This window comes from Neomonachus schauinslandi, chromosome 9 (assembly GCF_002201575.2).
Source record: "Neomonachus schauinslandi chromosome 9, ASM220157v2, whole genome shotgun sequence".
Lineage (NCBI taxonomy): Eukaryota > Metazoa > Chordata > Mammalia > Carnivora > Phocidae > Neomonachus > Neomonachus schauinslandi.
In genome coordinates this window covers 105,687,437-105,712,350 of record NC_058411.1, presented here as the reverse complement: position 1 = coordinate 105,712,350, position 24,914 = coordinate 105,687,437, and the positions used below count along the sequence as shown (strand labels likewise).

At 37.6% G+C, this 24,914-nt stretch overlaps 1 protein-coding gene across 7 annotated transcripts in view; it reads right to left on the bottom strand.

The window, feature by feature from the left end:
• Positions 1-18,126: 18,126 nt before the first annotated feature.
• IQCH (IQ motif containing H) overlaps positions 18,127-24,914 on the bottom strand; it is a 205,248-nt gene continuing 198,460 nt past the window's right edge. For 5 of the 7 annotated variants that reach the window (XM_021693961.2, XM_021693962.2, XM_021693963.2 and 2 more), the window contains 2 exons: positions 23,516-23,624; positions 18,127-18,243 (listed from right to left, as the gene is read on the bottom strand). In XM_021693961.2, the coding sequence (XP_021549636.2) occupies positions 18,127-18,243; positions 23,516-23,624 (226 nt within the window). Of the gene's footprint in view, positions 18,244-23,515; positions 23,625-24,914 lie in introns of those variants that run through there. The other 2 variants (XM_021693965.2, XM_021693966.2) reach the window with 1 other exon arrangement.

Here is a 24,914-nt window from a genome sequence, read left to right as displayed (position 1 = left end):
GTGACGATTTGCGCGCCGCTGGGGGCGGGGCCGCCGGAGCGCGCGCGCGCCCGCGCCCCGGGGCGAGCAGCGGGGACGCCCAGTGGGCGCCGCGCCAGTGCGCGAGAGCGCCCCGGGGCGCAGCGGCGCGTGCGCACGAAGGTCTCGCGGTCTCCCGCGGAATACGCGGAGGGGGTCGAGGGGTGGGCGGAGGGACCGGCCGGGGTAGTCCGAGGGTCAGCCGCGCAGAGGAGGTAATTAAATCGTCACATGTGACCTCATGTAGGCGTTAACAACCCTGGGGCGCCGGGGGCTGGGAGCCGGGGGGTTTATCAGTAGGGGTGTGAGGAAAATTAAGGCTTAAAATAAATAACCTCCGTAGTGAGTGGCAGAACTGACACCCAGATCTCTCTTCTAAGCCTTGGGCTCGAGTGAAATGCTTACATGGCGTTGCTGAGGAGACACTTGAGAAGGTGCCTTTGGGGAAGCGAGTTAAAAGCAGAGTCCACAGATTGGCACTGGCTGGTAAAGTCGGGAAGCACTTTTATGTTTAGGTCTTCTCTGTCATGTTCACTGTTTAGGGTAAGACCCAGATAGTTAATAAAAAAGTTTATAAATTCTAAAAACAAAATAAAATTTTAAAGTTTTTAAAAATGTCCCACATCCCTCCGCGCATTGCCCAGATGCGCACCTCTACCTCCCTCCTGAGCTCGGTGAATGTCAGACCAGGGGTCTTTTAGTTATAAGCCTTTATAATCCTCAGCCACCCATTATCAGTCTATTACTTTAGGAAAACCTTTTCTCAAACTTCATAGCCACTTGAGGTAATATTTTATATACACCTGCTTTCTAAAGAAACATTTCTTCCTATTTGTCCTAAACTTGCCTTGTTTGGAGAAGCCATACATAAATAAGATGATATGTCTGGAAAGCATTATATGTAAATGAGATAATTATGTGTAAGCATCACACACCAACTAATTTTTGAAAGTCGAGGGAGGGATGTAGGATAATGTGACTAGTTTTTACATTTTTCAGTTTTTAATGACTCATTCAACAAACATTAAGTACCTGTTACCATGTGCCAAATTTTGATGGGACTTGTAGTCCTGCACATAATTTGAACTTTACCTTATAGGATTCCCTATTAGATAAAAGTTTTTAAAAAGATTTTAGATGGAGGCATGATGTGGTTAGACTTGCGAGAGAAATGGCTGAAGGGAGGCTAAGACAGGAGTCAGGGAGGCGATTCAGTACTGTGATTTTCAAATTAAATTTTGAGAAGTATTGGAGTCTTTTTCACACAAAATCTGTCACAGAACCCCAACATACAAAGTAGATGAAAACTTGTGTTTTTTTTATTAAACATAAGTTCAGAATTTTAATATTAACTTTATAGGTAAATTTTTTTTAAAAAAGAGGCTGGTGTGTTGTTGTTTTTGTTTTGTTTTGTTTTTAACAGACAAGGAATTTATCAGAAGGAAATTGGGTAGCTAAAGTAATAAATGGGAAGTTGGCAGAACCACGTTCAGAAAATGGGAAGGAACCAAGGGAGTCTGTGGGCGGCAGAGACCAACAGAAACTAGTCTGGTTAGGGTGCCATGATGGCCTCACTGCCACTGAAGTCTTGACTCTGCTCTTTTATGCTGGAAAACTTCCGAAGTTGGGGGTTATGGACAACAGTTGCAGTTAGGACAGCTACAAGCAGCCTCAGGACAGTTTCTTATTCTTCTGTTTTGATTGTACACTATCAAGAATATCCTGATCCATCCAGAAAAGTAGATGCAAATTAGAATGGTCTTAATGATTTGCTTGAAATCTTGGACGTATGCTTCAAGTATAAAGATGGCAGGAGGAGATTAATTCTGAGATCTACACTCAGATGATTTAACCTCAAATTAACGTGTAGGCAGTTTGCAGTGTGTTAAATTTTGGCATTATATCCCTTAGCAGTATGAAAATCAATTTTAAAAAGTGAAATTTGAATCAAACATTTGTGGAACCTGAAGTATGTCTGAGAAACTCTAGGTTCTGTGGCATCTATAAGATACCATGACTATCTCTCTCTGTCTTCTATTCTAAGGTAGGAAATTACTTCAAAGAAAGCAGATAGATAGTGGATCACACTCAGGTATTAAGGAGTTTTTGAATGAAATATTTTCTTAACCTAAAAATACAGAGCTGGAAAACATGACTTCTAGCTATCTCTTCTGACTTTAAGATTATACAGTGCCACCTCCATAACTGAAATAAGATCATTTCTCAAAAATCCACAACTCAGATCAGTTCCAATTCTTGATGGCTGTGAAACAGAGGGGCTTAGAAATTGGCATTCAAAAGCATAAGTCAATGTTTAAAAAACATTGTGTCCAATAATTAAGAATTAATGCCATAAACACATAAACACTTAGTTTTACACAATACATGGAGAAATGGCATACCCCTTTAGAAGGAACCCCTTAAAAATATGAAGAGTGATGCTGTGTATAGCATTTAGCTTGTGTATGGATATGATGTTACTCCTAGAAAGAAGGGATTTAGCCTTATTTTTGTCTTAAAAGCACCTAGGATGCTATAGGTGTTCAGAACATGCTAAAAATTAGTTCTTCTTGGGGTGCCTGGGTGGCTCAGTCGGTTAAGCATCTGCCTTCTGCTCAGGTCATAATCTCAGGGTCCTGGGATGGATCCCAGGCTCAGCCAGGAGTCTGCTTGTCTCCCTCTCCCTCTGCCCCTCCCCCCGCTCCTGCTCCTGTTCTCTCTCTCATAAATATATAAAATCTTTTAAAAAATTAGTTCTTCAAAATTGATAAATTGGAATATATTAAAATTAAGAATTTCTGTTCATTAAAAGACACTATTAAGAGAATCGAAAAGTAATCCATAGTGTGGGAGAAGTATTTGCAATACCTATCTCTGACAAAGCACTTGGTATCTAGAACAAATCATTTAAAAAAGACAGTCCAGTAGAAAGATGGACAAAATATTTGAATGGATTCTTCACAAAGCAATATCCAGATGTCCAATAAACATGGGAAAAATTGCTTAATTTCAATAATCATCAAAAAAATGGAAATTAAAACCACAATGTAGTACCATTACACACCCACCAAAGTAGCCGAAGTAGAAAAGATGGAAAGTTCTAAATGTTGGTGAGGATATGCAGCAATTAGAACTTTTATATACTGCTGGCAACCAATTTGGAAAAAATTTTGGCAGTATATATTCAGCTGCATATGTAATGTATGTAATGCTATGACCAGCCATGCCACTCTTGGATATATATTTGTATTAGTAAGGCTGCCATAACAAAATACCACAGACTGGCTGCCTAAACAACAGAAATTTGTTATTCACAGTTCTGGAGACTGGGAAGTCTAAGATCAGGGTGCTGGCTGATTGGGTTCTTCTTGGACAGAGTTCTCTTCCTGGCTTATAGTTCCTTCTTAGTATATCCTCTCATGGCAGGCAGAGCTAATTCTGGTGTCTTCCTTTTTCTCTTCTGACAAGAGCACCAGCCCTATCAGATTAGGGTCCCACTCTTATGACTTCATTTAACTTTTATCACTTCTTTAGGGACCCTATCTCCAACTACTGTCACATTGGGTGTTAAGGGCTTCAATATGTGAATATTGAGGGGATGCAAACATTCAGTCCGTAACAATGCCCCACAGAAATTGTGTGCACATATTCTCCAAAAGACATGTAGTAGAATATTCATAACACTATTCATATTTGTGATATTCAACCTGGAAATTATTCACATGCCTGTCAATAATAGAATAGATAGACAAATTGTGGCATTCACTTGATGGAATACTATATAACAATGAGAAGGAATGGTCCATAATTGCACACAGCAAGCATGAATCTCATGAACAGAAGGAAGAGTGAAAGAAGTCAGACCCTAAAGTACTTATAATATGATTTCATTTCCATGAGTTATAAAAACTGGCCAAAATTCATCTTTGCTGTTAGGAGGCAGGATAGTGATCACCCTTACAGGGGTGGAGATCTAGGGGAGTCAGGGACTAGGAAGATGAGGGGACATCTTGGGGATTGGATTATTCTCTTCTTTTGTTCATATATTTCTATAGTTCTTTTTAAGACTCTTTTTTTTAAAGATTTTATTTATTTATTTGAGAGAGAGGGAGGGAGAGAGAGAGAGAGCGTGAGCAGGGGGGAGGTGCAGAGGGAAAAGCAGACTCCCGGGCGATTAGGGATTCCCACATGAGGCTTGATCCCAGGATGCTGGGATCATAACCTGAGCCAAAGGCAGACATTTAACTGACTGAGCTACCCAGGTGCCCCAAGACGTTTTTTCTTAGAGTAATTTTAGGCTCACAGAAAAATTAAGAGGAAGGTAAAGAGATTTCTCATATATCCTCTGCCCCACACATGCATAGCCTTCCCCATTATCAACATCCCCACCAGCGTGATAGATTCGTTATGACTGATGAACCTGTGATTGATCTGGTCCCTAGTTAAATGGCTGTAGTCAATTTGTGAAAAAAAATTTCTTTTAAGTAGGTTCCACGCCCAGCATGGAGCCCAATATAGAGCTTGAACTCATGACACTGAGATCGGGACCTGAGCTGATATCAAGATTCAGACGCTTAATCAACTAAGCAACCCAGGTGCCCCGAAAATTCTTCTAACTGAACATGTATGGTATATGCATTTTCTGTATGTATATTATACTTCAATTAAAAGCTTGAAAAAGAATGAAGTCTACAGGTAGTATTACATATTAACACATCCTATTGTGTTTATTAAGAAATACATATAGAGAACATAAATAGTGGGCATGACCCAAACATGACCTTGTACATATATAGAATATTTATTCTCACATTGTTTTTTAGTACCTTGCTGTGAGATTATGATTTACTCATATATTTCTAATGGTGTGATTTAAAAGAAAGTAAAGTAGACATGTAGATTTTAATTCACTGCTGTTCTCAGAGGGAGAACTATAGGCAAGATAGTGGGTGCATATGTCAGCCAGTTAGTAAAAGATAAAGGAATTATGAAAAAGGGATATAAATGTTTACATTTAGGATTTCATTGACAAATTCCACTTTGAGGCTTAAGGACTTTTGGTTCAAGGAAAGAAGGACTATGGAGATGATGCTGCCTGATTCATATTCCAGTGTGCTTTGGAACTTAAAAACAGATACCCCCAAAGAGCCACTGACCAGGCTCTCCTAGGAACCCAAATCTCTTTAATGGCTCAGCGCCCTCTAAGCCAAGCTCAGCACCAGAGGAGGTGGCTTGAGTTACCCCTACAGCTGGATGAATGCTCATTAATTCTCCCCACTCCCATTAGTGGTGAACTTTGCTTGCTGCTCCATTCCTGTATCCTTGTGTCTGCCCTGGCAAGGACAGTATACATTGGCTTTTTGCAAAATTATCCTCATGGAGGTACTGAGTTATGGCAGAAGTCATTAGGAAAGGAAAGAACTGCTGTATACTTACCTAGATCTTGAGTCCTGTGGGAAACTGATCGATGTTCTGAAAGCCTCCAAGGAGTTGGCTGGCAGCTGGGGCTGCTGCTACAAAGAGTGGCAGGAAGCATTACCCTGGTAAAACATGTTACTGTGAACACAGAGGGTAGAGAGATCTCATCTAAACTGCATGTTGTGTCTAAACTACTCTCAAGCTCTCCCCCCACTGGAATGCAAACTTCCTAAGGCCAGGGACTTATGCCTGTTTTGTTAATCTTTGTGATTCTAGCACCTAGGACAGTACTTACAAAATGGAAGGTATTCAACATCTTGAAAAAATGAAAAAAAAAAAAAAAGTGAGCAAAGTGAATACAATTAGTATGTTTGAGGGATGTTAGAGAAAAATTGTAATATGTAGGGTAAGTGGTTTTAATTTAATTACAATTTTAATTTTGGTAGTTAGAGAAATTAAACTATAGAATAGATAAGAAACTTACCCGAGATCATATACTAGAATCAAGAATCAAAATTCTGACCTTCCAACTTTCTGTGAGCTTTTCATTAGGAAACATTTCTATTTCCTTCTCCTGCTGTGGATGCTAGGATCCAGTGGCACGGAGACATATTTGTGACTTTTTGAAACCAGATAGCGATTTATGCTAATAGAGAACACAATCCATTTTATGGGCATGTTCCCAATATTGCAAATCCTATCTAGTCAGTTTGGGGAAGCATTTGAAAACATGGCCAAATAAATTTACCTTGTCATATGGGTCATAGTTATGGTCCCAGCCTTGTAAAATGAGCTTTGTTTTACTAACAGATACATGCATGAAAAGCATATGACATTTTTTAACACAAATCATATCTTCATACTGAATTTCAAAGATGTTTTGGCTTTACTGCTGATCTTCATTCGACAGTGGCTTTTAGCACTTCAGCTGAAGTCTTTATGCCCCCTCCCTAGTCTCCCTGTCAAGTAGTTAATGATCTATAAACAAATACTGAGATGCCCTAAGGGGGCTCTCCATTTAAAGGGGCCTTGAATCATTTGATAATAGAAACACAGTAGTCCAGCCACTGATTTATTTATTTGTCAGTTTAGATTTTTGAAGTGATGTTCCACTGGTATTTCAGATGGGAGAAGTTTTTAATTTTCTGTGCAGTTAGTATTAAATTTTAATCCAGTTTTTCCTTTCAGGAGAAAACTTCCAAAAATGTTAATTTACATTTGCAGTTTCCATTGCGTGAAATACTTTTTTATTTGTGTATGCTTAGGTGTGTACATTTCAGTTCCATAAGCTAAAAGTGGCTGCAGAGGGTAATAATACCAGCAAAATGGTATCTACCAGTTCCTGAGTGTTTCTTCCTGCTAGGTAGTTTACACCTATTTTTTCATTTAAACAACACTCCAAAGCAGGGCTTCATTTACCTCAATTTCAAGCTGAGAAAACTGAGTATCAGAAGTTAGAGAAGTTAAGATAGTTAACTGCAATCACAGAGCAGGCAGCTGGGATTTGAACCTTCATTGACGGTATGCAAAATCTCATGCTTTGAACATAGTTACAGAGTCAGGTGATGCCAGACTCAGCGTAAATGTTGCTGACACAAGTGAACATCCCTTAGATGTTGAATTATCAGGAAATAGCATTGTACCAAAATATGGCCCTTCTAGCCTAGAAGTCTATCTGCCTCAAAGGAAATTTGGGGGCCTACATGATGACTCCAAAAAAAATAAAAAGGTTTTCAAAACTAGATCACTTTGCAAAATTTGTTGTAAAACAACTATTTCTATGTATATTGAAAATACTTCTAAAATATCTTGAAAATTTAAAACCTGCCAGGATGTTTGGGCACCATCAACAAAGATCCCAACTCTAAGCCAGTTATTGGGCTCTGAAAATTGGGTTTTATTTGGGGACCATGAGTAAAGCATGTATGGAAATGTGTTGAACTGTTTTTTACAACTTCTTGGTTAGTCTAAAATTTTATTCAAATTAAAAGTTTAGTTTTAAAAACTTTGCATCTGGCCATAATTTGAATGGGTATGAGTAATACCACCACTATGCATAATAGGCACATTTAGTCCAAGCCAGCATTTCAGTGAACCACAACTTGTGTTCAGCTTTTTTTTTTTTTTAATTCCTTGTTGCTATTTCTAATAAAGCAAGATGTTAAAGCTAACTACATGCTCTATTAATTATATGAAGGTGAACTTGAGTCATATTTGTTACTGAAGATGATTAATAATTACCAGCTCTGCACACGTTTCTGGTGCATTTCAGTAAATAAACAGGGTACATTGTTGGGTAGTAATTGATTAATTAGCACATTCATCCTACACAGCTCAGTGGTCTAAGGATGCTGAGTTTGAGATATTGCTCATAATTATTACAAGAAACAAATCTGTTCCATTTTTCAGTTTATTCTTCTGTATGCTAAGATTTTTTTTTTCTAAATCGAATGTTTAATGATTCAAAACCTTATAGGTTTTATTCAGATAAATCAACTTATGAAGAATTGCTAGTCATAATCTCCAGAATCTTGTTTTTGTGTGAACTAGGGTGAGAACTTTTACAAGGCTAATGTTAACATTAGATCTTGCTGTTAAACTGGATCAAATACTGTAAATATAGGGCACTTCCCCACCATGCAGGAAATGCTCATTGAGCACCTATGTGCAACAGGGGTACTGGAATCTCATTTGCTTCCCAACCACATCAAATAAGCTCAGGATTGCAAGTGTCATCAGGTTGGCACTTCGCAGCACCAAGCAAATACACTGTGTAATCTTCAGAGAAGTATAACAGCATGTATTGTTTGCTGATTTGACTACGCAGTAATTTAGGATTTTTTTCCCCCTAATTTATTGAGCCAGCATGTAGTTGAAAGAGCTTTGGATGGGGAGTCAGGAATCCTGGGTTCTGTTTTATCTGTATTCTTTCTTGAAGAAGCTGTGTGATTCTGGGCACATCACTACTCCCTTCTCTAAGCATGGATCGCTCATCTGTAAAATGACAGTGTCAACCAGGGACAATGAGGTACGTGAGGAGCCTAAGCTGCAGAGACAGACAGAGCTAGGTTTGAGTCTGGACCCCCTATTACTGGTTTTATTATTTTAGGGAAATTATTTATTTAACCTCTTTGAATTTCTGCTCTGTTTACTTTGAGTTTTTTGTAAGGATCAAGGGAGATATGAAAATAGTTTATAAACTATAAAGTACCTGTGAATATAGGGCATTGTTAATATTTTTTTTTTTAAAGATTTTATTTATTTATTCATGAGAGACAGAGAGAGAGAGACAGAGGCAGAGGGAGAAGCAGGCTCCCCGCGGAGCAGGGAGCCTGATGCGGGACTCGATCCAGGGACTCCAGGATCATGACCTGAGCCGAAGGCAGTCACTTAACCAACTGAGCCACCCAGGCGCCCCTGGCATTGTTAATATTATTAATAACTATCTTACCTCATTGACCTTAATTTGTATTTGAAGGATGCATCAGAGTGCCCATGTACTGGCCTAACAATAGGGATTATTAACATCCTTTATGCCGTTATTAAAATCACATTGGATAAGAATTTCTGATATGTCTTCATAGTTTATTGCTAAATGAAAAATACAGTCTGCAAAACAGTATGTCTGGTATAATCCTATTAAAAATTATACATACAAAGATAAAAGACTCTATATAATAGGAACTCAATATATATTTGATAAAGAAACAAATACAATATATGTATTAATTGAGCATCTCTTACTAGTGATAGGTGTACTGTTCTAGGAGTGGGGCTATATCTTTACACTTACAATCCATTTGGTGAGACAGATAATAAAAAATAAACCTATTTTGTAATACCACTTATGGTTAAGTGCTCTAAAGAAAAATAAAGCAGAGAAGAGGATAGAGAGTAAGGATGGGTGCTACATTAGGCAGGGTCTCCCTGGTCTAGTGACAGTCGAGCAGAGACTGAATACAGTGAGTAAGTAAACCAGGCAGACTTCTGGGAGAAGAGTGTGCCAGGCAGAAGGCATGGCAAATCCAGAGGCCCTAGGTAGGAATAATAGTAGATGTCCCCCCAGATTTAACAGTAGTTCTCTTTGGGTGAAATAATTGTTGATTTTTTTTAAAAGATTTTATTTTTAAGTAATCTCATAACCCCGAGATTAGGAGTCTCATACTGTAACGACTGAGCCAGGAGGCGCCCTCCCGCCACTTTTTTAAAAGTTGATTTTTAAATTTCTTCCCTGCACATTCCTGTTTTTCAAGTTTTTGTTTTTTTAAATTATTTGTTTAAGAAGCCATGTGATACTTATTTTTTTTATCATGAGCGTATGTTTCTGTAATTAGAAAAATTTAAAAACGCTACAGGTATCCTGAAAGACAAAGTCATCTTAAGAAAAATGTTTAGTTTTCAAACCTTACATCATCTGTAAGTTTTTGTTTTCATGGTTTTGGTACCAAGAATCTAAGTTGTTAGTGAGAATAACGGAAGCAGGTGAACTTTATTTATTTTAAAGATTTATTTTAGCCATAACAATCAATGTGGGCTTCATAAAGGGATAGATAATCATCGTACTCTCAGCTCCTTGTTCTAGCTCTTGTGTGTGGATGGCAGAACACTTCCTGGGAAGCCTGACCTAACCACTTATAGACAGGGCCCAGGAAACAGTGCATTTTAGGAGGTCTTTAAAATATGGGATTAAAGGTGCCAGGTGAAATTAGTTTCAGGGTTTTATGTCTCATTTATGCAGTTCATCAGGGACTACATCTGCTGTACAGCAAAATGGAGTGTGGCAAAATACATCATCCATCTCTTTCTGAGTCCAGGTACAAATTAAAGAAAAGCTCAGAGGCTGTACTCCAACTCTCCATACTATCCCTGCAAAGCAGATGTAAAAAGGAGATACGCTTTGGGCTTACAGAAACAAAAATGCACATTTGAAGCTTTGATTCTCATTTCTATCCCATCTATTTGCACCAAGATCCTCTAGTACAGAAGGTATACATTAAATCAGTTCGGATAAAATGCTTTCAAAATAAAACGTGTCCATTACTATAGGTGAGAAGCAATACCAGAGAGAGTGCAAGCAAAAATCCAAAGAATGAAAGACATGATCCCAGTCTAAAGGATATATTTGGCTTGCTATTGTCTTTAGCCTAAATAATTCCTTCTGAGAGACAACTGTTTGCATCTCAAGAAACTATCATAAAATTATAACATTTGTAACTATTTAAAATCACAGCCATTTTGGATAGTAAATAGGGAAACAAAAGAGGCTGTACAAAGTTAGAAAATATTATCCATGATTTCCAGTAAATGGAAGAAGAAAGCTAGAACAAGTCACCTCCTTGTGTGGTATATATGTGGTTTTGCCCTTTTGATATTTTGATGATGCTTGGTATAGAATTCTTAGAGTTGGCAAGAAGTTTAAATATCAGTTCAACTTTATTTTATATATAAAAAAATGAGGACTAGAGAGGAGAAGTTACTTGTCCATTAAGGAAAGTGCTGGAACTAAAACCCATTAAGACTTTTAAATCTGGGGCCTCTGGGTGGCTCAGTTGTTAGGCGTCTGCCTTCGGCTCAGGTCATGATCCCAGGGTACTGGGATCAAGCCTTGCATCGGGCTCCCTGCTCCACGGGGAGCCTGCTTCTCCCTCTCTCCCTGCTTGTGTTCCTTCTCTCACTGTCTCTCTCTCTGTGTCCAATAAATAAAATCTTTAAAAAAAAAAGACTTTTAAATCTGAAGCAAATGGTGTGTGTGTGTGTGTGTTCCATACCCGTTTAGAAAAACTGCAAATGCCACCAAATTGCTGTATGTCCCTCCAAATATTTGTAGGTAAACAGAAGCATTTACCCTTTCATGCATCTCTGTTTGCATGAGCAGATACAGCACTAAAGTCTTAGTCTGGTGTGAATTCTCGAATATTCAGACTAAGGGTATTAAGCTTAGAATGAAACTTGCAATCGTTACATGCCATTACTATCTGGTGACAGCTTTGGGAGCTTTGAGGAGGGAGATAGTTACGACATTTCCACTCCATGCCCCTAAGTTCATTATCACTTTTGATAGCAAAACTTATAATGAAGACCTTCATATATTTTTCTTTCCCAGACTCCCCCAAATTAAATTTTTGTTTCATTTGCTTCATTAATTGAAAACAGGTTCATTATAAAATAGAAAATACAGAAAGAAGAAAACTCTACCATTAAGAAGTAGCCACTGTTAACATTTTGGGGGCTATCTTTATAGTTAGTTGTGTGTGTGTATGTGTATGTGTGCGCACGTGCACACACATGTATGTACATATTTTTAAAAAGTTATAACTGGAGTCCTAGTCTTCATGCTGTTTTAAAATGTGCTTCTTGGGGGCACCTGCATAGCTCAGTCAGTTGGGCATCTCACTCTTGATTTTGGCTCAGGTCATGATCTCAGGGTTGTGAGGTCAAGCCCCACATCAGGCTCTGTGCTCAGTGCAGAGTCTGTCCTTCTCCATCTGCTCCTCCCCTCCTTCACTCCCCCTTTCTGTCTTTCTCTCTCTAAAATACATAAAATCTTGGAAAGAGAAAAAAATAAAATATGCTTCTTAATAATTAAATATCATTTCATTTTCTTATATTCTCCTAATTTCATGATTTTCTTTTAAAAGCTTTTTGAGGTATAATTGACCTTCAAACAGTGCACATATTTAAGGTGTATAGTTTGATAAGTTTTGACATATGTATACATCCAAGAGACCATTTTCACAATCAACATAGTGAAGCTATCCATCACCCCCAGAATTTTCCTTCTGCTCCTTTGTAATCTTCCTGTTCCTCCTCACCACCTCGCCCCCAGCTTCCCACCCCTAGGCGACCACTGATTTGCCTTTTGTCACTATAGTTTGTATTTTTATTTATTTATTTATTTTATTTTATTTTTTTAAAGATTTTTATTTATTTTTTGACAGAGAGAGAGAGACAGCAAGAGAGGGAACACAAGCTGTGGGAGTGGGAGAGGGAGAAGCAGGCTTCCAGCGTAGCAGGAAGCCCGATGTGGGGCTCGATCCCAGGACCCTGGGATCATGACCTGAGCCGAAGGCAGACGCTAAACGGCTGAGCCATCCAGGCGCCCCTATAGTTTGTATTTATAAATGGATATGTACTCTTTTTTGTTTGGATTTTTTCATTCAGCACAAATAGATTAAGATTCATTCCTGTCTTTGATTTTATCAACAACTTGTTCCTTTTCATTGCTGAGTAGTATTCCATTGTAAGGATGTCCCATAATTTATGCATCTACATGTTGGTGGACATTTGGGTTGTTTCTAGTTTGGGGCTATTACAAATAAATTTGCTATGACAATTCATGTATAAGTCTTTGAATGGACATACACTTTTTTCTCTCTTGGGTAAATAAATGCCTAGGAGTGGAATGGCTATATCATACAGTAGTTATAGTAACCTGTGATTTTCTAAGTGGCTATATAGAGGTCTTTATATAGCTATTACATAATTTTCTTATTTTAATTTTTTTTTTGAGAGGGAGAGCGCGTGTGCATGTGTGCATGCAGGGGTAGGGATGAGGGGAGGGGCAGAGGGAGAGGGAGAGAGAGAATCTTTAGCAGGCTCCATGCCCAGTGTGGAGCCTGACTCAGGGCTCAATCTCACGACCCTGAGATCATGACCTGAACCAAAATTAAGGGTCGGATGCTTAACCAACTGAGCCACCCAGGCACCCCCTGTAATTTTTAAGTAATACCTTATTGTTAAATGTTTAAACCTTTCTGATTTTTCATTGTTGTTGCAAATGAACCTAGTTTTTTTGGCTTCAAGATGTGGCTATGGATATTCAACTTAAAAAGAAGATGAGTAGAAAGACATTGTAGGGCGCCTGGGTGGCTCAGTTGGTTAAGCGACTGCCTTCGGCTCAGGTCATGATCCTGGAGTCCCGGGATCGAGTCCCGCATCGGGCTCCCTGCTTGGCGGGGAGTCTGCTTCTCCCTCTGACCCTCCTCCCTCTCATGCTCTCTGTCTCTCATTCTCTCTCTCTCAAATAAATAAATAAAATCTTTAAAAAAAAAAAAAGAAAAAAAGAAAGACATTGTAAAGGAAACCTGGAAGTCATGTGTTGTTAGATCATTTTAAATTTTTCAGTGATTGCAAAATAAGTATTTTGTGTCCTCTGCTGGGAAGCAAACAGCCCATGAATCTTTAAATGAACCAGAATTTGAATTTGAATTTGAAGTTATTTTACAACCAATGGAAGTTCTGCTGTTTTGTTGTTAAGTTTATGGGACCATGATTTTATCATAACATTCCTTATGAGGAGACTGCAATAAATTTGGGTGTGGCCTTGCTTTCTGAGAGCGATAATTAGCTATCTAGTATACTTTATAACATTTTGTTAAATAAAAATTTCTTGAAATGTATTTTACTTATTTTTCTCTCTTACATACATGTATATGATATATATGGTAGCCACTGTAGGGGTAAAACAAAATGTTTACAGAATGGCAAAGAAATGCTTGGGAAGAAAAACCAACGTCAAACCCCCCCCCAAACCCAAAATGCTATTTTATGCATAGATGCCAAAGCTATATTTTTCTGTGCTATGTTTAGGTTCTTCTTATAACCAAACAAAAGTTGTTTCTACCAACAGATTTTTAAACAGCAGGGACATGCTTATTATTTACTGTTTTGGTATCTTTCCCTCATTTACATAAATACCCCAGCAACCAGCAGTTTAAAACTAATAAAAGCCAGGGTCCTCCATCAAGTGCAATAAAGTTTCACAACCATGAGTTAGACTCTTAGAGTGAAAAATAAACCTATATATGTGGTTATGAAGGGTTTTTTTTTTTTTTTGAAAGTATAATCACATTTCAAAGTTAGAACTTCCATTTGAAGTAGCAGTGCAATAATAATACTTAAACATTTATGTAGAATGCTTCTTCTTGGAAACGCTCTCCCAACATTGGCCAGTTAATCTCTACTGCTTCCCCAAGGAGCAGGTATTACTGTCATTTTTCTAGTTAGAAAATTGAGGAAGGTATGATCAGCCCAGAAAGAGTGAGGGCTGGGGAGACAAGTTTTTGGCCCTTATTATTCTGTGACTCTTTGGGATGCAACTCCTAATAGAATGCATCCAGTTTCTGTTCCACTTTGATAAAATCATCAGTAAAACAAAGATGTACATAGTAGTTCAATCTACCTCAGGCTTATAGATACAGCCCTTACCCTCCTGAGTCTCGCCTTTTGGAAAGAATGGGATACAGAAAGGATTTGGAAGATCCACAACACATTTCATCTGCATTTGCAATGGACTGGACCAAACTTTTTCCAGTGAGGAAAGCAGTCATATGCTTCCCCCCAGCCACAACTTCCATTCTCCCATTATCTTAGCAATTTATAGTTTTCCAGATAAGATTTACTATGATCAGTACATTTAAAGAGTTGAACAAATCTGTTATGCACATTGAAGCCAGAGGAACAGTAAAAGGAAACTAGTGAACATTTACATTTTTGGAAACATAATGTATGCTTGAGAAATTCTGAAAGATAAACATTTAAATGTTAAAATACTTATTACCTTCCCCATAGGGACAGTGTTGGGAGTTAATGAGATAACAAATGTAAAGTGCTTTGAGCTCTTTAGAAGAAAGGTGCCAGATGCATACAAATGATTATTAATTGTTAAAGCTATCGGATGGTTACTAATATATTACTTATGATAAAATATATATTTTTATACCTGAAAAATAGGATGCTTGCAATTCTTAGGATGATATAGCTGAAATAATGCTCCATCTTTATCCAAGTTATTCTCTGTCTTGTTGGAAGTCCTTTCTTAACCGTTTCCCAGTTTCTTGACTTTATACCCCTTTTCAAACAAACTACGGGGCATGACGTCCCAGCTTCCAAACTCTCCTGCACCTTCCCATTGTCAGTCCTCCACCGAAGTCTTACAGATCCAGCACCATGGGAGAATTCCACTGACACCACATTCTCTTCTCCTGATTTCTTTGATTACATAATTGTGATGCCTCATGATACTGTCAGTTGTGCAAGTTGATTTTATTAGCAGGAAGCATAAGTGAAATTGTCTCTTAAGCAACACTAGAATTTGTTATAAAAAAGTGCAAGTCTCTTGTGTGATCTGGGACAAGTGGAATCTGAACTTTCTACTTTACACAACACGCTAGAATTTGTGGTAAAAGAGCAAAGCCCCAATTTCATTTGGTCTTGAGACATACGCTGAGATACCTCCACTAAGTCTTAGTGGAGGTATGTATGTAAATGGGACATTGGGTTGTTGGACAGGTGCAATAAAAGCAACATAAGGTTGGATTGTTGGACGGGTGCAATAAAATAATGTAGATAAAGCTTCTAGTATGGTATATACTTAGCCCATAAGAAGTGTTCATTAGGGGCGCCTGGGTGGCTCAGTTGGTTAAGCGACTGCCTTCGGCTCAGGTCATGATCCTGGAGTCCCGGGATCGAGTCCCGCATCGGGCTCCCTGCTCGGCAGGGAGTCTGCTTCTCCCTCTGACCCTCCTCCTCTCATGCTCTCTGTCTCTCATTCTCTCTGTCTCAAATAAATAAATAAAATCTTTAAAAAAAAAAAAAGAAGTGTTCATTAAAGGTTAATATAAGTAGGTTACAGAAGATAAGTAAGTAGATAGCCGTTTGTCATTAAATATCACCTATTTGGTTTCTTTAAAATCAATATAAAATGGGTAATATGTAAAGGGACATCCTGTTATCGACAAATATTTCATTTTCCTATTTAGAATGGTAAAAGCTCAATTTTTGTTTAGGATACTTTATACATTGTGCACATATATGTGATTTTTTTTCAAACTTACCTTAGTTTATCAGTAGCACAGTATCTTTGCTACATATATGTGCTAAAAGATAATGGACTATGCTTCTTTTCAAATGTTCTGTAATTAAAACATTTCACTAATTTAATCTGGTCCTCTGGCTTCTTCCACTTAATTACTTGAAATGATTGCTTTATTATACCAAATTTTTTCCTTTCATTTTGAGGCTGTAGGTTTTTAGGTAGAGAACCTTACTCCCGATTGTTTTCTGAATCTGAATATAAGGCCTCAATTTGGAAACAGGCATTCTGTGGGGTATGCTAATGAGAGATGCAAAGAAGGAAAGTGCATTGTTTGAGAAGACCAATCATGGTGGGTTAAAAAAAAACAAAAGGTACAGGAGAGTGAACTCATTTTACTATTGCCAGCAGCTTGAGGCTCGAGAGTGCTAATCAAAATGCACATACAAAACTTCCCTGGTAGATTTAACAGTTTTGTACTGTTAAGGGGGTTCTCACCATGTGAAAGATGCACTGCTGTGCTGAACAAAACAGAGACAGTTTTCTTTTAAAGTCCAGAGCAGATGAGAGCCATAAGGAGACAGAGGGTTTCATTTACTCTCAGGACACGATTGTGCCAGTGAACTAATGAGTCTCTTGGACCTTATGTTGCTCTGGCTTCAATTGAGGCGAGACTCTAATGGGCATGTAGTACTTCCTATCCGTCAAGTGTCTGGACAATGGGCCCCTCATATGGATTAGAATGATCTGGCAAGAAAAAGAGGTCATCATTGTACCTAGCACAGGCAGGAAACCTGGCTAATTAATGTATTTCCAACTATAGCAAAACAAAAGCTGACACACACAAAGATGTTGACTTTATTGCAGGAACTCTTAGCTTGTGGCTGAGGCACTGTTAAAAATTATTGAAATTCCATACATAAAACCATACTCCTAGTTTCCCCAACACATTCAAATATTTTTAAAGATACAAAGGTTATTCTTTAAAACAACTACGTGATTTTGGTGTTGTGACTTGCATATTTCACCCTTCTGTAAAGCTGGATGATTCTGAAATATTTTGAACAATTGAGAAGCGAATGCTAAGAGTTAGTGTCAGTGCTGCATAATTTTAACAATTTGTACTTTAAAGGGTACTGTTGAATTATGATTGTAAAAATCCTACTGCCATGTTAAATGGAGAATTTGAGATTACAAATGTGTATTCAAGCTAGAGGGCTCGAGTTACGCTGTATATTAAACTAAGAGCAGATACTGCCACCTAGATAAATTCTGATGCTTTGGTTAACTAGATGTTGGCTTACCTTACTTTTTGAGAAATGGCAACAACAAACAATAGTGGCTTGGGACAAAAAAAAAAAAAAATACAATGAATGATAAAGGGTCACTTTAAAAATCCATGTAAACGTAATTTTCTTGGGGAAAAGAAGACCTATTTTGCCAAATAGCAATGATTAAGCCTTTATTCCATTTCTTAAATGCAGAAGACTAATTACTCTTAGAAATAAGAGGAGAAAACTTCATAAGGCATGAACAAATCTCCATAATCCTGAAGTTCATAAAGAGGTAGGTGCAGAAGTGATATCAGTAACTTGTAACTTTCTTGTGAGATTATTTCTTCCTGAGTTCTGGAAGAAGAAGCGATTGTTCGACACTCTCAAGTAAAAGCACAGATAGGTTTTAATTTAATAAGCAAAATAAGATCACTTAATAAATTTTTTTTAAAAAAGAGCATTACATTATGATCTGTTTTGGTACATCTAGCAAACAAAGCAAACTAACTCCACTCCCCACTTTTATTCCTAACAGCAAAAAGAATGTTGCCTTTTTTTGACTCCAGATTAGAATCCAAAATCAGCAATGTATTCCAGGAACATTCATTTATCAGGTTTAGAGAGGTTTTTATCATCTTTGGACTGTTTTAGCTCTTCTTCAAATCTTATTTTGTTTTCCTCTGTTACTCCTAGAATGGCTTCAATGTCGTCAATGGCCGTCTATAAATGAACAATAAAAATAATATTCATTACTTAAAGACCTCTTACAACTCTTTCCCCCACCCCAATTATTTGCTCCGTTTTGGAGTTGAGTATAATTTAGACCAGTTACACTCAAGGCGTGTTTTGCCAACTAACACCCATCTACAAATTGTGTCATCAGTCCTGAAATGAGTAAAAAAATTGAGAGTAAGAACTTGGAAACCTTTATAGAAATTTTTATGGCTGCTAAATCAAATGAAAAAAATGGGCTTCTATTTTATACGTCTTTAATTTTTTTCATTTCATTTTTCTAGTAATTCATTTTTGTTGTATTTTACAAAAGTACTGATCCATGATAGGTTGGAAAAAACAAAACTTCACCACAGATAATTTGAGAAGCACTGATCTAGTCATCCTAAAATGAGGGCTGATGGGAGTATTGACTTCCATTGGTTTTTCCATTAGGTAGAAAAATGGCACTTTTCCCTTTTATTTTATTAGCTATTTTTTTATTGAGGTAGTCTTCACATACCTTAAAGCGAAAACCCTTACAAAGAGTTCAACTCAGTGGTTTTTAGTATATTCACAAGAAACCATCATTACTATGTAATTCCAGAACATTTTCATCACCCCAAATAGAAACTCTGTGCCCATTAGCTGCCTTTCCTTATTTTCTCCCTCCCCTAACTCCAGACAACTGCTAATCTACTCTCTGTCTCTATGGATTTGCCTACTCTGGACATTTAATATAAACGGAATCATACAATATGTGGCCTTTTGTGTCTGGCCTCCTTCACTTAACATAATGTTTTCAAGGTTCATTTGTGTTGTAGCATGGATCAGAACTACATTTCCTTTTTATGTCTGAATAATATTCCATTTTATCTATTATCTATTTTTATTTTGGTTGTTTACACTTTAGGTATCATGTCTAAGAAGGCATTGCTAGCTACAAGGTCATGAAGATTTATTTATATCTGTGTTTTCTTCTAAGAGTTTTATAGTTGTAGCTCTTACATTTAGGTCTTTGATCCATTTTTATTTAGTTTTTATATATGCTGTAGAGTAGAGGTACAACTTCATTCATTTGTATGGGGATATTTGTTTTCTCCAGCACCATTTGTTAAAAAGACAGTTTTTTTCCCCATCAAATTGTTTTGGCACTCTTGATGAAAATCAATTGACTATAAATAGAATGGGTTTATTTTGGACTCTCAATTTTATTCCATTGATCTATGTCTATTCTTATGCCAGTACCACACTGTCTTGATTACTGTAGTTTTGTAGTTAAGTTTCATTTATTTATTTTTTTAAAGATTTTATTTATTTCTTTTAGAGATAGAGAGACAGAGGGAGAGCACGAGCCAGAGGGAGGAGCAGAGGGAGAGGGATAAGCAGACTCTGTGCCGTGTGTGGAGCCCGACACAGGGCTCAAACCCACAGCCCTGAGATCCTGACCTGAGACGAAATCAAGATCAGATGCTTAACTGACTGAGCCACCCAGACACCCCATTGTAGTTAAGTTTTAAAGTTGAGAAGCATAATTCCTCTTTGTTCTTCTTTTTCAATATTATTTTGCTTATTCTGGATCCTTTGCATTTCCACAGGAGTTGTAGGATCATCTTGTAAATTTCTGCAATAAAGCCAGCTGGGATGCTGATAGGAATTGGTGTTGAATCCATAGATCAATCTGGGGAGTATTATTGCCATCTAACAATATTAAGTCTTTCACTCCATTTATTTAGATCTTCTTTCTTCTTTGATGGACAGATCTTGTACTTCTGTTAAATTTATTCCTAAGTATTTTTATTCTTTTTGATGCTATTGTAAATGGAATTTTTAAAAACATTTAAAAAATTTAAATTTTAAATTTTAAAAATTATTTTTTTAAAGATTTTATTTATTTACTTAGAGAGAGAGAGAGCATGAGAGAAAGCGTGAGAGAGAGCAAGAGCACAAGCAGGGGGGAGGGGCAGAGGGAGAAGCAGACCCCTCTCTGAGCAGGGAGCACAACGTGGGACTCCATCCCAGGACCCTGGGATCATGACCTGAGCCGAAGGCAGACGCTTAACTGACTGAGCCACCCAGGCGCCCCCCAACAATTTATTTTTGGATCGTTCATTGCTAGTGTATAGAAATACGATGTTTCTGTATTGATGTTGGGTCTTGCAACCTTTCTCAACTCGTTTATTAGCTCTAACAGGTTGTTTCTGGGTTCTTTAGGATTTCCTAAGTACAAGATCATGTTATTTGTGAATAGAGATAGTTTTACTTCTTTCTTTCCAATCTGGATGCCTTTTTATTTCTTTTTCTTGCTGAATTGCTCTGGCTAGAACCTCTAGTACAGTGATGAATAGAAGCAGTGAGAGCAGACATCCTTGTCTTGCTCCTGATCTTAGGTGGAAAGCTTTCAGTCTTGCACCATGAACTATGATGTTAGCTATGGGTTTTTGTTAATGCCCTTAACAGGTTGAGGAAGTTCCCTTCTATTCCTAGGTTGAGTGTGTTTAGGAAATGGTGTTAGATTTTGTTAAATGCTTTGTCTGCACTACCTTCCATTTTTATTCAGTCTTCGTAAATCCTTCTTTACAAATTGAAAATACTTACTAGAATGTCACTAGGGTGGTAGAAAATATTACTAAAAATTAATCTAGAGGCACCTGGGTGGACATAATTCAGTCCATAGCACCATTTGATTCTGGTTATTAGTTATATTTGGATAGACTAAACTGATCATGTGCATATAGCTCAGAATTTTGCACATCGCAGTAACTGATGAAATTATGCTAGCTGACAGTAACTTAGAATATAAATGAAGAGATAGATCCTTTAGGACCAGTGAAAATCAATGCAACACTGGGCCTATTTTTCATTGAGTCTGCTTAGTCCTGTTGTAGGAAAAGCAATGGTAATTCTTCCAACTCATAAAATCACATTGAAGAGGAAAGCATTACCATTATTATTACTGTTACTAGAGAGACCAGGCCCTAGTACAAGGAAGATACATTCAAAATTTACATTTTTTACAACAGCTTTTGTTGGGCTTTCCAATTAAGAGAAAGATCACATGCGGTTCCATTTGAGTCCTTTGAGTTACTTGACCTGTTCAAACATGATGAAGGCCCATGCTGGGAATCAGATGCAGATTTTGGTGATCAATACCAAGTGTTCACAAAAACAGATGCAATGATCAATGGAACAGAATAGAAAACCCAGAAATGGACCCACAACTATATGGTCATCTAATCTTCAACAAAGCAGGAAAGAATATCCAATGGGAAAAAGACAATCTCTTCAACAAATGGTGTTGGGAATACTGGACTGCAACATGCAGAAGAATGAAACTGGACCACTTTCTTACACCATACACAAAAATAAATCCAAAATGGATGAAAGGCCTAAATGTGAGACAGGAAACCATCAGAATCCTAGAGGAGAACACAGGTAGCAACCTCTTTGACCTCAGCCGTAGCAGCATCTTCCTAGACGTGTCATCAGAGGCAAGGGAAACAAAAGCAAAAACGAACTATTGGGACTTCATCAAGATAAAAAGCTTCTGCACAGTGAAGGAAACAATCAACAAAAGTAAAAGACAACCTATGGAATGGGAGAAGATAGTTACAAATGACATATCTGATAAAGGGGTAGTATCCAAAATCTATAAAGAACTTGTCAAACCCAACACCCCAAAAAAGAAATAATCCAGTTAAGAAATGAGCAGAAGACATGAACAGACATTTTTCCAAAGAAAACATCCAGATGGCCAACAGACACATGAAAAGATGTTCAACATCACTCATCATCAGGGAAATACAAATCAAAACCACGATGAGATTCCACCTCACACCTGTTAGAATGGCTAAAATTAACAACACAGGAAACAACATGTTGGTGAGGATGGGGAACCCTCTAACACTGTTGATGGGAATGCAAACTGGTGCAGCCACCCTGGAAAATAGTATGGAGTTTCCTCAGAAAGTTAAAAGAGAACTACTCTGTGATCCAGCAATTGTACTACTAGGTGTTTACCCAAAGGATACAAAAATACTGATTTAAAGGGACACATGCACCCTGATGTTTATAGCAGCATTATCAACAATACCCGAACTATGGAAAGAGCCCAGATATCCATCAACAGATGAATGGATAAAGAAGATGTGGTTTATATATATACAATGGGATATTACTCAGCCATCAAAAAGAAATCTTGCCATTTGTAATGACGTGGTTGGAGCTAGAGTGTATTATGCTAAGTGAAATAAGTCAGAGACAAATACCATAAGATTTCACTCATACGTGGAATTTAAGAAACAAGATAGATGAACATATGGGAAGGGGCACAAAAAAGAGAGAGGGAGAGAGGGAAGCAAACCATAAGAGACTCTTAACCGATAGAGAGCAAACTGAAGGTCGATGGAGGGAGGTGGGTGGGGGATGGGCTAGATGAGTGATGGGTATTAAGGAGGGCACTTGTTGTGTGATGAGTACTGGGTGTTATATGTAAGTGATGAATCAATAAATTCTATACCTGAAACCAATTTTACACTATATGTTAACTAGCTAGAATTTAAATAAAAAATTGAAATTAAAAAAATACCAAATGTTCATCTCTGGCCTGGGTTTCAAAAACTCTTGTGTGGATCTTGCTCCTGTTTTCTTGCTCTTGTTCATATTTCTACAGTTTGGAGACTTCTGATCAATTACATACAACTGGCTTTCATGGACCAACATCTTTAAAGGCCATTTGGAAGCTTCAAACAGGTTAGTGATAAAATTTCTGCCCCACTTTGGAGAAACAGGGTGGGGTACATGGCCCATGTATATGCTGAGGGCTTTTTCTGTTTCTCTCTACTACACATTATCCTTCCTGGGGCCTCAGAACTCCTTCTAGAAACGAGGCTTCCCCAGGAATCCTTGGCCAGATACTGCATTATCTGAAATGTAAGTAGGTTACATTCAGGATTTTTGGTGGTGACAGTCTCTGTTTTGGTTTCATTGTGACACTTCAGCTTCACCTCTGATCTCAGAGAGCCGTGTTGTCTTGTAAACTGGGTTTGAAAATGGCAGCAACTTAAAACAAGTCTACTATATTTCAAAGAAAAAAATTCAAACTATTAAATTTAACTAACAGGTTCAGTGGGAACCTTATAATATTGACCCTGTACATTATAAGATATGTACTGCTTCACAATTAAAAAAAATGGTTTAGCACTTGTTTACAATACAGCATGAGGTATTTTCAGTCCTTGTATAGAAATTAACCAGAATCGTTAGTTAATTAACACCTCACCTTAAAATTGGTCTCGCCTTGCATATTAGGTGCTGATATTTCCTGATGGATGATGAAGAGATTTCGAGCAAAGGTCATGAGGACCCCCTGGAGATCTTCACCGATTGTTCTGTTAATGATATCCAAACAAATGAGTTTACCAACGATTCCCCTCACATGCTTAAAAACAATCACCCTCTCATTTGTGCCTGTCTGGTGGTGGAATTTAATGAGTATTTTCAATCTCACAAGGTGGCAATCTTCAGGGAGATATGAAAGATGAGGCTCCATTTTAACTTGTCAACAAAGAGGATTTGTGTAATAAATATTTTTTATTAATCAACTTAGCAGAATATAAGAATAGCTTCAGTCATTCCTAGCAAAAGGCTACCACTGAGCTAGGACGATAGTATTAGCTCATTTAAAAAATTGTTGAAATCAGCTTATAAGAGAATTGTTGCTAAATATAATTCATACCTAACAATTTTCTTGCCTACAGAGATATTTGCACCTCGGTATTCTGGAGACTGGGGCTTATTTTCTATTTCATGTATACAAGCAGTTCCTGTTATTTATGAGTATGCTCCATCCATGTTCCTAGGAGAATGTGTCCCATTCCTGAACAGCCAGCTTTATAAAGCTTTATAAAGCTGAACACACACTTGAAGGTTTCAGAGACAACACTGTGGCCAGTGAACATTCCCAAACAACAGATTGTTGTAAGTTTTAGCTTTGCAAAACTTTGCAAAACTGCAGGGTTTATCTTCTAGTTATTTTGTGAACTTTCTGTATCAAAGGGGAAAAAATGGATTAAATGAATGGATTGATTTTTAAGAATTGTTCTGTCTTGAGGGTATGAAACTAAAGAGCTGCCTCTTAAGGTAACTGCAAAGAACTTTGGGTTACTTCCTTCCCTGTTGTTGCCTGTAAAATAAGTCATTTTGGAGTGTAAGGCTTAAATGCTTTTGGAATGGCTGCCTTCCAGCCTGATTGGGCTTTCCCATAGGTCAGGCTGGGAGCAGAAAGCTTCCCAGGCCCCAGGCAGGAGACTGTCCTGCCACTGGCAGTGTGACTTTGGGGAGAAAGCTACTTAAGCTCTCTGGGTTCTTCATTACTTTTTTTCTGAAATGAAGGGATTGGATTGGATTAATGTTTCCAAACTTTTGGAGTTACAGTCCCCAGTCCAAGGACTGGCCACCCTTACTTCTCATAGTTACTGAACATTAGTATCTATTGCCTCTTTTAAGAGAATAATAGCCAAAGGCAACTTCAGTCAATAATTTTTAAAAGTGATTTGTACTTTATTGCCACATAATCAATATGTCAGTATGTATTAGACCCTGGTGCTTTTTTGTTTCCCTTAAAGATTTTATTTATTTATTTATTTATTTATTTATTTATTTATTTATTTATTTATTTA